This window comes from Oratosquilla oratoria, chromosome 9 (assembly GCF_046742065.1).
Source record: "Oratosquilla oratoria isolate Oo_2021 chromosome 9, ASM4674206v1, whole genome shotgun sequence".
Taxonomy (NCBI): domain Eukaryota; kingdom Metazoa; phylum Arthropoda; class Malacostraca; order Stomatopoda; family Squillidae; genus Oratosquilla; species Oratosquilla oratoria.
The window spans coordinates 9,452,289-9,467,282 of record NC_134785.1 but is presented as its reverse complement, the minus strand read 5'-3'; the positions used below and the strand labels follow the sequence as shown (position 1 = coordinate 9,467,282).

Sequence of the window (14,994 nt, the reverse complement as noted above, 5' to 3'; positions counted from 1 at the left end):
TGTCATCTTGTTCTTGATCTCGACAGTTGAACCGATGTTTGACGACAGTGGCGCCTCAGAGTTTCTCCACGCTGTACATGCTGGCCATTGCCGTCTCCAAGAAAGCTCCCCAGCAACTCAAAGACAACGCTGCCAATATGTAATTATCATACCAGAGGCAACATGCGTCAAAAACCTCTTGTGTTTATTTTTCTTCTCAAATTTCCTTGCGGTGGGGTTGTCTCTTGTAATATGTTCCAAAATCCCTAGAATCATTCTACACACAAAGAGATCTATATGGAGGGTGGAGGGGAGTGGAATATATAGGAAATGGAATGGGTGGGAGTGGTTTCTATGCCTTTTTCTTTTTTTGGCTACCCCTCCGAGTAAGGGGAAAAAAGCGTTTGGTATATGTATCATATGTATGTTTTTTTTTCAAAATTCCTTGCGGTGCGGTTGCCTCTTGTAATATGTTCCAAAATCCCTGGCGTCATTCTACACACAAATAGATCTATCTGGAATAACTTAAGGATTATACATGCTAGAAAACTTAAAAGACACCCTAAAAATTACTCGAAAGAAAGTATTAAGAGAAATAGCACATACAAAAGCCAAAATCCCCTCATACAGGAACACATGGAAATGATAGGCAAGGACACTAATATCTCCATTCTTCACATTACTTACACAACTAAATAAAAAGTCAGCATAATTCTTAAAAATATTCACCAATCACCCGCACCACTTAAAATATTAATTAAAAAACGTACTCAGATCACAATACAAGCAGTTCTAGACTGACCACAAACCTCCCAACTTCAGACGTCAACCACACAAATATTTCTCAAGACAAGCGAGACCCCCCCTACTGCGTTCAAGTCACCGACCAATTATCAAAACCAACATAGAACAGGTCTGGGAGCAGATAAAATCGTCCCAGATGCAATCACCACACGACAGACAGCGAACACTTTATCCTACACTGCTTTCCTGTTCACACTGGGGGTTTCAATGGCAATGTCAATCAAACACCACCGCACAGATTTTCCTTGACAATGTGCTACCACCGCGGTTCAAACCGCTAGTGTGAAAAGTGACTAACCGTCCCCAGACAACAACACAACCGATGTCTGTTGTCCCTTCCTTGGAAGCCGGGGGGACCCTTACGAGAGAGTCTTAGGATTAGTAGATGAATTCGTTTAATATTTGATTCTTTAGGGCTCAAGTTATTACCGACTTCGGGATCTGGAACCACCGGATCAACGCCGCCGTGACCGGCAACCCTGACTGCTTCACGAGTCCGGACTCAAACGTCAAGGTCGAGCTCCGTCCGCTCATCTTGGGCGACTTCTACGGTGTCCTTCTTCTCTACACGGCAGGTGCGACATGTAACATGCATTGCATAAAGAAAATGTGTTTCTGGCAAATATTAACCCAAAAAATATAGATGAATAGGATAGAACGCTAGTTTGGAATCACAAAGACGTTCCAGAAAATTATTTATGAATTTCCTTGGTAACTTCTATGGCGGGTATGATATGTAATACGCATTTCCTAATAGACAAATAAGATAGAATAGAAGAAATAGATAAATAAGTAAATAAATAAATGAAATAAACATAATGAATAAGTAAACAACAATAGATATGATAAATAACTAGAAATGAATATGATGAATTAGTAAATAAAAAATAAATATAAATAAGTAAACAAATAAAGTAGTATAAGTAAATGAATGAATAAAATATAATAAATAAGTAAATTAATAAATATAAAATAAATAAGTGAATACATAGATAAATTCTAAAAAGAATAATATATAATCCTCATTCTAATAGAGCAGACAATCTCATGAAGCCATTATAGTAGACACAAGATGAACCTCCCTCCCTCCCTCCCTCCCTCTTTTGCAGGGATGTTTCTCTCCTTGGTGGTATTTGTGGCGGAAACGGTGTCATCCAAGTGTTGTCAAAGTAAGGACGTGGAAACTCAACAACCTGTCGTCGGAGATGATCATACAACGGAAAGTTCATAATCTTGATCAGAATTATTTTACTTTATTTGGAAAAGATGTTTTGGGAGGAAATCAAGCGAGGAAAGGGAGGTGAGTCGAGTAGAGAAGAAAAGGCAAAAGGCAAAAGTGGACAGACCTTGACGGAAGAGGAGGTGGTAGAGGGAGATGGACGGAGTATTTGAGAGAGCATCGAATGTGGAGGAGGATAGGGAGGGACTGGTGGGAGCAGTGGGCAAGGGACGTGATTGTTAAAACAAAAATAGAAAAGCGGGAGGTGACCCAGCTGTTATTTGCTGACGACCACTGCGCTTGTGGCAGGGTCAGAGGAGTGATTAAGGGAATGAGTGACGAAGTTTGGAAAAGTATGCGATAGAAGAAAGTTGAAGGTAAATATGGTTAACAGCAAGGTGATGAGATGTCCAAGGGGAGAGGATGGCAGTGAGTTGGAGGTAGGTCTAAAAGGAGAGAGGCTGGAGGAAGTGGATAGCTTTTGGTACTTGGGGTCGCATGTGGCAGGAAAGGGAGGGATGGAGGTGGAGGTAAATTGTAGATTGAGAGAAACGAGTAAATACATGGGGTGATTAAAAAGTGTTATGAGAAATAGGCAACTGGGGATGGAAGCAATGAGGAGATGGTATGGAGGGGTAATTATGCCGGGGGCATTGTATGGGGCAGAGACTTGTAATTCAAGAAACAGAAAGAAAAAATGGATAGAGCGAAAAACGAGGAGCTGAGGAGAAGAGCGGAGCTGGAAAAGGAGATGGCGGCTAGGGCTGATGAAATATTATTGGAATGGTTTGGAAACATGGAAAGAATGGGCGATGAAAGATTAGTAAAAGTGGTGGAGGGAGTAAACTTGAGAGAGTGGCCGAGGATGAAATGGATGGATAGGGTGAAGGGGGCGTTGAGCAAGAGGGGAATGTCTGTTGAGCAAGAAAGGGAGAGGGCATGAGACACGGATGAGTGTAAAATGCCTGTGTGTGGATGATTCTGTTATGCAAGGAAGGGAGGGATAGGGGAGTAGAGGGTGCTTATGTGTGAATGATATTTTGACGCAGCCAAAAGGAAATTCTCCCCGCCGTCTTCTCTTTTTCTGCATGAGGGGACGGAAATGTACTGTGTCTTACTGCATTGTGATTGATCCAGTTTAGTTGGCGGATACAGGGATGACCCGTCATCCATGAGGAGCTGAGATGGGAGAGGTGGAAAGGGTGGTGGAATGGGTGGTGAATAGGTACATACCTCTGACTTGGCTACCTCCCTTATAAGGGGAAAAACTTTTGGTATATAGAGAGAAATAGAATAGGTAGACATTCATGCATTTATATCTTAGTTTATGCAAAATACCTAGATTATTATTTTTTCTGTATATAAAGTTCAAAATAGCACCGACACGAACCCACAAATGTCGGATGAAGATTCATAGTTACAGGACAGTATAACACCAACATATATTTTCCAGGTTTAGTCAAGGCCAGGGAGCAATGATAGGATATTAGAAATTAGAGCTAAAATGCACAACGGATCATACAGATTCATATACACCGCCACACCGCTCAGCGGGGATTTTGGTCAAAGTACAATTATTCATTTTATTTGTGTAAATTCAAATATTTGATTTTTCTTTATAGAAATATCCAACTATTTACACTATGAATAATATAATTGAATTACTTGTTATGATACAGTCCAGCATGTTTTCTATACTCATGAACATTATAGCACCTTCGCTGTAGGACATTTGATATCCTGTGTTGTCTTTGCTAATCGGGGTGAGCCCATTTTTATCTGTCTTTTTATTGCGTTGTATTTGGATTTCTTATCTATATGTTCATTGACTTTACCATTCATTCTTATTACATGGCCAAGGTGAGGCCAGAGGGCTTGGGTGGGTGTCGTAACGGAGAGAACGCTGTCGGTTATTTTTGGTGCGGAGAGCAAGTCTGTCATTCTCTGGCTCTATGGATGGGGAACGATGTGGGTGTTTTTAAATCCTTTAAGGGTTGAAGTCATTGGTAGTGTGGGGGATTGGATTGGTTGTGGTGGTGTTGATGTAGTTGATATCTTAGTGGTATCAAGGAGCGGCGGGTGTCTTAGTGGGGAAATGTCCGGCATCTACATACCAGTCATTGATAGTGCGGGGGATTGGATTGGTTGGGTGGTGTTGATGTAGTTGATATCTTAGTGGTATCAAGGAGCGGCGGATGTCTTAATGGGGGAAATGTCCGGTATCTACATACCAGCTTTTCCTCGAGTGTTGCAAAAGATACCTGTGCTAAGGCGAAGGACAAGGAATTGTCTAGTAGAGTGCAATATTCAGAGTGCTGTGGGTGAAGAGGAGAAACAGTTTTAATGCCCATAGTTGATCTTGGTTGGTATGGGAGTTTCGTAAAGTTTTATAAAAAATGTCGCTTGATCGGAAACATCGCTTTTGAATTTTTTAAGTGAGGAACTCAAAGGAGTCGATTTTCGAAGATTAGGATTAGAAATCGTGCATGGAATGATATTGTTGTTCATCTTTGTCGTTAGGGCATCGTTACACTAGCAGTGTCTAAATAGTGCATTGTGTATGAGCTTGAGGCGAAGTGGAATTCGTGGCTTTCGGTCCATTGGGCCGCTCCACTCATGTCTGTCTGGATAAGTATTTTCAGAGCATGGCGAGATGATCAACTGTCGTCTATATTATGGGTGATTGGTTTGGGAAAAGAAGTCTGCCGGGATCACTTTCTTGTATGACAACTTCCTGGATATGAGGAGAGGATGAGGGTGTTCCTTTGCATACTTGGAAGTTTCGATGGGTTAGGAATCTGGATAGAAAAGTAGACACAGCTCTGCGGAATCCCAAGATTGGATTGGATAACCACTTACATGCTATGTCGTGTGGTTTGTAGTTTCAATTTGCACCATGCTATTCGTAGTGCTGCGACTTGCTCAGGGAGGTTGTTTGAAGGTGTGGTATGAAATAGTGACGTCGCAATTCTCAAGAGAACCCGAGACACCTTGCAAAAGTATGGGGAAAATTAACCAAATAAAGTAATGTAGGCGAAATGGTGAGAAAATGCACTCCCACTGAACAAGCATCAGTAGAAAAATAAACATTGGTGTAATGGATATTGCAATCGAGGTTAGCAACCAACACATCGGATGCACTGCATTCGAGTTTTAAGGTAATATACAACACATCGGATGTACTTTAGCGGCATTCTAGAGTTGTAAAGAAATATGCAACACATCGGATGCATTTCAACTACATTTCAGGGTTGTAAGGAAATATACAATACATCAGATGCACTTTAGCTGCATTCTAGTGGTAAAGAAATGTACAACAGATCTGGATCTCATGGTTCAATTTAGCTACACTCTTTTGCTGATGTCTGTAGATTGACTAAAACAATAAATTTTGCTCGTCCTTCATTATTGTTTTGATTATTTTGTCTCTACTAATGACGCACAATTTCTGTGTGGAGCAGAAGTCATCAACCTTGAATCTACGGACTACCTACGGGTTTCCCAGAAGTTGGCTAGAGAATCCATAAAATGAAAACTAGTAAGAAGACGCGAGAGTAGAAAAAGAAAAGTAGGATAGAAATACTCTCAATACACTTTTCAAATTATTCACACATTGTAAATACAAATAAAACAATGAATACACGAAATGTAAAATGAACACTTTAGTGCTCCTCATCTTCCTTCAACACGTGGAGTTCCAATTGGAGAGCGGGAACCGCTGTAGAAACTCTCCGATTAAGCTTAGAGTCTTCTCACTGCGCTTTCTTTGTGTGAGTGTTCATGTGCCTCTTCAGGGAGTTCTTCCAGCTGAAGGCAGAACCGCAGACGTCACACTTGTACGGTTTCTCTTTGGTGTGAACTCTCATGTGCTCCCTGATATGGTACTTGTTCTTGAAAGCACTGCCACACACATCGCATGTGAACGACCTCTCGCCCGTGTGAGTCCTCATGTGCCTGTTGAGGGTGTTCCTTCTTAAGAAGCTCGAGTCACAAACGTGGCACCCGTAGGGCCTCTTTCCTGTGTGAATCCCGACGTGTTTCTCCAAGCCTGACTGATCGACGTACGCGCGGGTGCAAAAGCCACACTTGAAGGGTCGTTCTCCAGTGTGAGTTCGTTTGTGGACAACCAAACTCTTTTCGCACCTCGAGGAAAATTCACACAGCTCGCACTCGTAGGGCCGATCTCCCGTGTGTATCCTCGTGTGTATTTCAAGGCCCGACCTGGTGGCGAACGAAGCAAAACAGACATCACACAGGTGGCGCCGGTTTCCAGGATGTTTGCGAAGATGGATCTTGAGGTCAGCCTTGTCTTCGAAGAAGGAATCACAATACTGACAATCGTAAGGCCGAGAGGATTCCATTATGAAGATAGTAGTTCGAGGAATTTCTAGACGACCCAGCTTGTTGACAATCTGGGAAAAAGGAGGCTATCGTTCTCAATTCCACCAGTATAAACAAAACAAGATGTTGTTCTTAGTGTTGCTTCCTTGAGAACAGTATGTTCTTATTGTTCTACGTGGCAGGTCGTTTTCACAACATCTCTCAATTTATCGCGGTTATGTATCGATTCGAAGTTTGAAATATGTGAGGTCACCTTTTCCAGAATCATAACTGTACTATTATTGCACGATAAATTGTGGAATATTTTTTAGATATTCCCACACATTATTTATTGGTTCTCTTCAGTCTTAACTACTTATTGTCGATGTTGTTGTTTCCTGAAATAAATTGATACGTAATATAGACATGTTGCAATTTTATTGAAACAAATGTGTTGTTATCTGCACTTATGAATATTTTTTGCGGTTAATATAAACAGATAAATTGAAATTAGATTAAATTGAAATAACAAACACTCGTTTCCCCTTTTCTTTTTCTTTTCATATCTATTTTTTCATTTCCTTCCTCTTTATCTAGAAATTCACAAAATTTTCAAGTCTTTCATTAAAAATGATCTAGAAATGGTTATATATATATATATGTATATATATATATATATATATATATATATAAATGTTTATATATATATATATATATATATATATATATATATATATATATATATATATATATATATCTGTTCAGTAATGTCGTAACACATTAATAAATACACTAAAAACCCACTGTTGATTGGATTTAAGAAAAGAAATATACGGAAATCCTTATTTCCTTTCTTTTCTTAAATCCAATCAACAGCGGGTTTTTAGAGTATACATATATATATATATATATATGCAAATAAATCACAAAACACACGTGATGAACTATTTTTGCAGAAACAATCGGGAAATTGAAAAAACAGATACCGAACGTTTTCGTCTATTAAGACATTTTGAAAGGTACAGAAAAACAATACAGAAAGGTCTAGATTAAAGAATAGGCCAATATGAATATAGTATTACAACGGGGCAAGTGTCCAGTGGATTATTTGTCCACAAAAGGGATTATGGTCATAATATTGACTGGGGAAATTCTAAATTTATTACTTCTTGTAATAATATTATAGAAAGAAATATTATTGAATCTTGTTTCATAAAAAGACATTTTGGAAATAACATGAACTTGAGTTTGGGTTTTTTGGACATTTTTACTTTTGACAAAATTGTGTGTGATAATGTAAACAGAGACCTTTCCGAATATAGTATTAGAACGGGGCAAGTGTCCAGTGGATTATTTGTCCACCAAAGGGATTGTGGTCATGATATTGACTGGGGACATTCAAAAATAATCACTTGTAATAATATTATAGATAAAAAGAAATTTTGGAAATAACATGAAATTGAGTTTTGCTCTTTTTTTTAAATTGGACAGTTTTATTATTGACAAAATTGTGTGTGATAATATGTAACATGGGACCTTTCCGAATATCTTCTGTCTTCTTATGTATATATTATTTCTTTCTGTATTGTTTTTCTGTACCTTTCAAAATGTCTTATTAGACGAAAACGTTCGGTATCTGTTTTTCCAATTTCCCGGTGGTTTCTGCAAATATATATATGTATATATATATGTATGCATATATATATATATATATATATATATATATATATTTATATGTATTTATATATATTGCAGAAACCACAGTGAAAATAAAGTCAGAATACTAAACGTTTTCGTCTATTACGACAGCCTCAGATGTCGTAACAGACGAATACGGTTAATATTCCGACTTTATTTTCCCTGTGGTTTCTGCAATATTATTTAGTCACGCGTTATTGTGATTATTTTTGCATATATATACATATATCAACATTACTTATTTTTCTTTTTATGCTATGATGATTTACTGACTTTGGCATTTAACAAATAACAAACACTCATTTCCCATTCTCTTTTTTATTTTCTTGTATTTCTATTTGTTTATTTCCTTCCTCTTCATTTAGAAATTCTCTTTTTTATTTTCTTGTATTTCTATTTGTTTATTTCCTTCCTCTTCATTTAGAAATTCACAAAATTTCCAAGTCCTTTATTAAAAAATTATCTGAAAATGGATATATATATATATATATATATATATATATATATATGTATATATATATATATATATATATATATATATATATATATGTATATATATCAACGTTGCTTATTGTTCTTTTCATGCGTGTGACGACTTCCTGACTTTGGCAGCGTCGTTTTATTTATTCATTTAACTATTCATTTATTCATTTAAACCCTTTCGTGTAGTCTCAAGATCGACTTGATTCTGCTTCAGTTACAGTCACGGGGAGAGTGGCACTCCGTGGGATGCTACCGACTAAGCCCGTCTTTGGTGAGCATTTCACAGATGTGAGATTTCTTTTGCCAGTCATTATTAGGAATATGGAATTGCAGGACACCAGGCTATAGCTGTACCCAGCAATGCTTTTATTTTCGAATTCCAGCAGCGAAAGTCCATTCGACATCGTGAAATTCATTTTCAACAGGATCATGACTGTGTTGAACGCTCCGAAATGCAAATGCGTTTTCATGTGGGGGTACAGCGATGTGGTGAAGGTGAGATTGGATGAGGTTGCACATTAGCATGAGGTTTTTATTTCGAGAAATAAATATACAGAAACGAATATAGGCGAAACAACGGGTTGGGAGAAATGGACCCAAATGATGGGAAAGTTGTCGGTAAAACCTGAGACCTGTTTTCGCCGTGACATTATCTAAAGTTTTCCCACATTTTATGACTAAACGAAAGTTTTTCTTTCATGGAAAGTAAAAGAAAATGCACATTAAAGCCAAACTCATTCAACACAGAAACCCAAGATTCTTTATATTTCTGAATAAATTTCATCTAGCCAACACGTTTTTCTTCACTGTTCTCTTCTTCTTTTTCTTCCGTTTTCTTCTTCTTCTTTGTTGCTGACCAACTAAAGATCATATTGATGGACGTCGTCTACCCCCATGGCATTGCTTCATCGGAAAGTTGATAGGAATGAGGATCGTTATACAAGAAATGCCTAACTGGCAACCAAACCAACTCAGGAGGAACACGAAGACGAAACAGATGGAAAAGCAAGATAGGCGTGGGTAGAGAAACGCAATGGAAAATGAAGAGAGAGAGAGAGAGAGAGAGAGAGAGAGAGAGAGAGAGAGAGAGAGAGAGAGAGAGAGAGAGAGAGAGAGAGAGAGAGAGAGAGAGAGAGAGAGGGAGAGAGAGAGAGAGAGAGAGAGAGAGAGAGAGAGAGAGAGAGAGAGAGAGAGAGAGAGAGAGAGAGAGAGAGGAACATGACCAAGGCCCGAAGGACATTGGAGGAAGGAGGGAAAGTGCAAAACAAAAATAAGACAAATACCCCGTCTGGGGTATTGGCTGCTTGTTATTGTGGCAAAGTAGCATGCAGTCGATACTTTAGGGTCTATATGGGGCGCCCCTACGGACCAGAGCCACACATCATTTTGTCTATGATAGAAGAAATTCTGTTCATAGAGAAATGATGACACTTTTATACTACGACTGTCCCTCCGTTATGCTGTCCCCCAACCCCTTGTTGCTGTCCTGTACCATTTCTCTGAGTATTCTCTTTCTGATTGGGGGAATTCCCTGTGGTGGGGGAAAAGAATACTGCCACCAAGTTTTCCCACTTGGATCGTAAGAGGCGAGAAGAAAGGGACGGGGAGAGGGACTAGGCATCCTTCTCCCTGTAGCCCCAAGGGGCAATTACCTAAAATGAAAAGAAAAGGCATAAGGGGTGCTGGCGGGCCTCGGGCCAGCACCCTAAGGTTTGGGTCTTTTAATGTGCGTGGATGTGGTACAGATGAGAGTAAAAGGGAAGAGATAGGTAGTATGTTTGTGAGAAGAAAGTTGGATGTGTTGGCTTTGAGTGAAACTAAGTTGAAAGGGAAGGGTGAGTGTATGTTTGGGAGTGTAAGTGGGAGGTTATCAGGAGTGAAGAGAGGGAGAGGGAGGGAAGGGGTGGCTATTCTAGTAAGTGAGGAGATAGGTAAAGGGGTAGTGGAGTGGAAGGAGGTTTCCTCAAGGATAATGTGGATGAAGGTGAAACTGGGAAAGGAGATGTGGGTCTTTGTAAGTGCATATGGGCCGGGCAGTGAGAAGAGTATAGAAGAAAGGGAGGCCTTTTGGATAGATTTAAATGAGTGCATAGAGGGTTTAGGAAGAAATGTCAATGTAATAGTACTGGGAGACCTTAATGCTAGAGTGGGAAATGGTCCAATCGATGGAGTGGTTGGGAAGTGTGGAGTTCCAGGAAAGAATCGTAGTGGAGAGTTGATGGTGGAAATGTGTCTAGAAAGAGAGCTGATGATAGCAAATACAGTGTTTCGGAAGAAAGTCAAGCATAAGTACACATGGGAGAGGGTGGTGGAGGGAAGGGTGGTAGATAGAGCGCTAATGGATTATGTAGTGGTAAATATGATTATGATAGGAAGAGTTAAGGATGTACATGTGCTAAGGGGAGAGGGTGGGGGAATATCAGATCATTTTTTGGTGGAAGGTAAGTTGAGAGTGGAGGATAGATGGAGAAGGAGGAAAGGGACAAAAGGTAGGGAGGTTCTTAGAGTGAACTCCTTGAATGAAAAGGAAAAGGAGAAGGAGTACGAAAAGAAGCTGAAGGAGGAGTGGGAGGGAGTTAAGGATAGAGCAGAGATGGGTGTGGAGGAGGAATGGGGATGGTTCAAGGAGGGAGTCTTAAAGTGTGCAAGGATGGTGTGTGGAACAAGAAGGACAGGAGGAAATAGAAGAAAGGGTAGTGAATGGTGGGATGAGGAAACAAAGAAGGTTGTAGAAGAGAAGAAGCGAGCATTCACAGATTGGTTACAAAAGAGGACAGGGGAGTCATATGAGACGTACAAAGAAAAGAAAAGAGAAGTAAAGCAAAAGGTAAAGGAGGCAAAGAGGAGAGCAGATGTGAAATGGGGTAGGAGTATGACAGAAAATTTTGAAAGTAATAAAAAGATGTTTTGGAAAGAAATTAAGAGAGGAAGAGGAGGTGAATCAAGTAGGGAAGAAAAGGTAAAAGGTACAGATGGAGAGTTGATAATGGAAGAGATGGCAGTGAGGGGAAGATGGGCAGAATATTTTAGGGAGTTGCTGAATGTGAAGGAGGATAGGGAGGGAAAGATAGCTGCAGTGGGAAATACGAAGAAAATGAGAGTGATGAGTGAGGAGAATGGAGGAGAAATAAGGAAGGATGAGGTGAAGGCAGTTGTAAAGATGATGAAAGCAGGTAAGGCACCTGGTCTGGATGGATGTCATGCAGAATGTCTGAAAAAGGGAGGTTCAGTGATGGTGGACTGGTTGGTGAGATTATTTAATGTTTGCTGGAGAGAGGGTAGAGTACCGGAGGACTGGAGTAGTGCCTGTATAGTTCCTCTTTACAAGGGAAAAGGGGACAAGTGTGAATGTAGTAATTTCAGAGGGATTAGCCTGTTGAGTGTAGTAGGGAAGGCTTATGGGAGAATCTTAATTGAGAGGATTAGGAGAGGAACAGAAGGAGTAATTGGTGAGGAACAGTGTGGATTTAGGACGGGTAGAGGTTGTGTAGATCAGATCTTTGTGGTAAGACAGATATGTGAGAAAGCTATAGGAAAGGGGAAGGATGTTTTTTGGGCTTTTATGGATCTGGAAAAGGCTTATGATAGGGTAGACAGAAAGGCACTGTGGGAGGTTATGCAGATTTATGGGATAGGAGGAAAGCTTTTGGGAGCTGTCAAGAGTTTTTATGTGAGTAGTAGAGCATGTGTTAGGATTGGAAATGGAGAGAGTGAGTGGTTTGAAGTAAAGGTGGGACTTCGTCAAGGATGTGTTATGTCGCCCTGGCTGTTCAACTTATACATGGATGGGGTGGTGCGAGAGGTGAATGCTAGGGTAGTGAGTCAGGGATTGGAGATGGTTAAAGAAAATGGAGAAAAGTGGGAGGTGAGCCAGCTGTTGTTTGCAGACGACACTGCGCTTGTGGCAGGGTCAGAGGAGGGATTGAGGAAGCTGGTGGCAGAGTTTGGGAGAGTATGTGATAGAAGAAAGCTAAAGATAAATGTGGGTAAAAGTAAGGTGATGAGATGTACAAGGGGTGAAAGTGGCAGTAGACTGGAAGTGAACATTAAGGGAGAGCGACTGGAGGAAGTGGATAGTTTTAGATACTTGGGTGCAAGTGTAGCAGGAAAAGGTGGAGTGAAGGTGGAGGTAGAATGTAGATTGAGAGAAGCGAGTAAATGCCTTGGTGGTTTAAAGAGTGTAATGAGAAATAGACATTTGGGAATGGATGCGAAGAGGAGACTGTATGAAGGAGTGATTGTGCCAACAGCATTGTATGGGGCAGAAACGTGGAACATAAGAGAAGAAGAGAGAAGGAGTTTGAATGTGTTTGAGATGAGGTGTCTGAGAAGTATGGTGGGGGTTACTAGGCTGGATAGAGTGAGAAATGAGGAGGTGAGGAGGAGAACAGGGGTGAAAAAGGATTTGGGAGATAGGGTTGATGAAAGAATATTAGGATGGTTTGGACACATGGAAAGAATGAGTGAAGAAAGACTAGTAAAAGAGGTATGGAAGGCAGATGTGGAGGGAGTGAACATGAGGGGACGTCCTAGGATGAGGTGGATGGATGGGGTGAAGGGGGCTTTGGGGAAGAGGGGAATGTCTGTTGAGGAAGGAAGGGAGAGGACGGAAGACAGAGGTGAGTGGAGAATGGTTGTATATGGATGATGTTGTGACTGCATGAGGAGGAATGGGCGGGGGGGTGGGGGGTGGGGTAGTATGTGTGAGTAAATTTTGACGCAGCCCGAAGGGATTTCTCCCCGTCCTCTCCTTATATGCAAAGGGGGACGGAGAGGGGGGGTCGCCGATTAAATGAAGCGGCCTTGCTGTGGATGTACTGTGTCTTGCGACACTGCTTCTGACCCAGGGCGGTGGGCAGGGTGCAGGGATGACCCGTCATCCAGGAGGTGCTCAGATGAGAGGAAGGGTGGGAGGGGTGTGGAGTGTATTTAGGGATGAAATGGGTGGGAGTGTTTTTATGCCTTTCCCTTTTTGGCTACCTCCCTTGGAAGGGGGAAAAAGCCTTGGTATATGTATGTATGCAATGACAACGGAGAAGGGAGAGGAAGACTCACCGTGAGCAGAAGGAGGGAGAGGAGAGAGCCACAAGAAAAGAGGTGAAATTAATGTGAGGATAATGAAGGAGTAATGAAGAAATGGGAGATCATTAGTCAACGCTAACCACTAAACCACCTACGTGTGTGTGTGTGTGTGTGTGTGTGTGTGTGCGTGCGTGTGTGCGTGCGTGCGTGTGTGTGTGTGTGTGTGTGTGTGTGTGTGTGATTCACCTTGGTCTTGGATCACGTGTTGGACTCGTGATCGACAGCTATTTCCCTCCCGGAAGAGAGCTCAGAGCTCGTATATGACCGAACTATGGGTAATGCTGTGACCTTACACGCACACACACAACTCCCCGCCCACGAGAATTGGAGTAACGACTCGCAGCGCAGCGATACTGAAATTATAGTCAGCCCTGGGGGAGGGAGGTTTCGATGTTATGTACTGCATCAGGGCTATAAACTTATCTATTGGTTTATCTTTTTATTTATTCATCTTTTATTTTTTTTTCTCTCATGATTGATGTTTTCGTTATTTATCTATTATATTTTTATTTATCTACTTATTTATTTACTAAATTATTTTTCATTTATTTTCTATTTATTTCTTTATTTATTCATTACTTATTTATTTACTTATTCATATATTTGTTTATTTATTTTTCTTAAATAATTTATTTATTTGTTTGTATATTCATTAATAATCTATTTATTAATCCATTACCATATATCATTTTTATATTCATAAATTTTTATTAACTAATTTATACATATATTTCTATTCAGATTTTTACTTATCTATTTTTTCCTTTGTTGATTGATATATTCTTTCATTTATTTGTTTATTCATTTGACTGATTGATTGATTTGATTTATTCATATATTTATCAATTTACATATTTATTTATTTGTTTATTTATCTATTCATTTGTCTCCACAGTGAAAGGACGAAATCACCTCTAGAGGGTCACGAGGTGGATTTTCCATGTGGAGATCGAACGAGCGTGTGCCTGTCGAGGTCAAATTGGGTCACTTCTCCGTAGAAGTGCGCGGACGCGCGCCGAGCGAGTGGACGAATAAGGACAAGGAGGAGGAGTAGGGGGAAGGGTGGAGGGTGATCCGAGTCATTTTTCTCCTCAACTTCTGTCGGTAAATCAGTTATCCTGTTGACTCTACCATTCTCATGTCGCCGCTCATGTTCATTTTGTGGGGCTGTGACGGACAAGAGCTCTCTCTTTCTCTCTCTCTCTCTCCCCCCCTCTCTCTCTCTCTCTCTCTCTCTCTGATGCGAACTCCGCCGACCCAGCCAGCGATTTTTCGTTCCGAGTTTGTCAGAGATCTCGAAGAGAAGCTCTCACCTGAACTTCGAGTCTTTTCGAACTCGAGGAACGCTTACGCCAGGAGACGCCGATGACCTGCGGCCGAAGCCTCCAGCTGGATTCACCGTTTCTCCA

At 40.6% G+C, this 14,994-nt stretch overlaps 1 protein-coding gene across 1 annotated transcript in view; it reads left to right on the top strand.

Annotated features, from left to right (window-relative positions):
- Positions 1–7,388: 7,388 nt before the first annotated feature.
- LOC143027970 (uncharacterized) overlaps positions 7,389–14,994 on the top strand; it is a 58,907-nt gene continuing 51,301 nt past the window's right edge. The window contains exons 1-2 of the mRNA XM_076189613.1: positions 7,389–7,410; positions 8,837–8,998. Of these exons, the coding sequence (XP_076045728.1) occupies positions 7,389–7,410; positions 8,837–8,998 (184 nt within the window). The remainder of the gene's footprint in view (positions 7,411–8,836; positions 8,999–14,994) is intronic.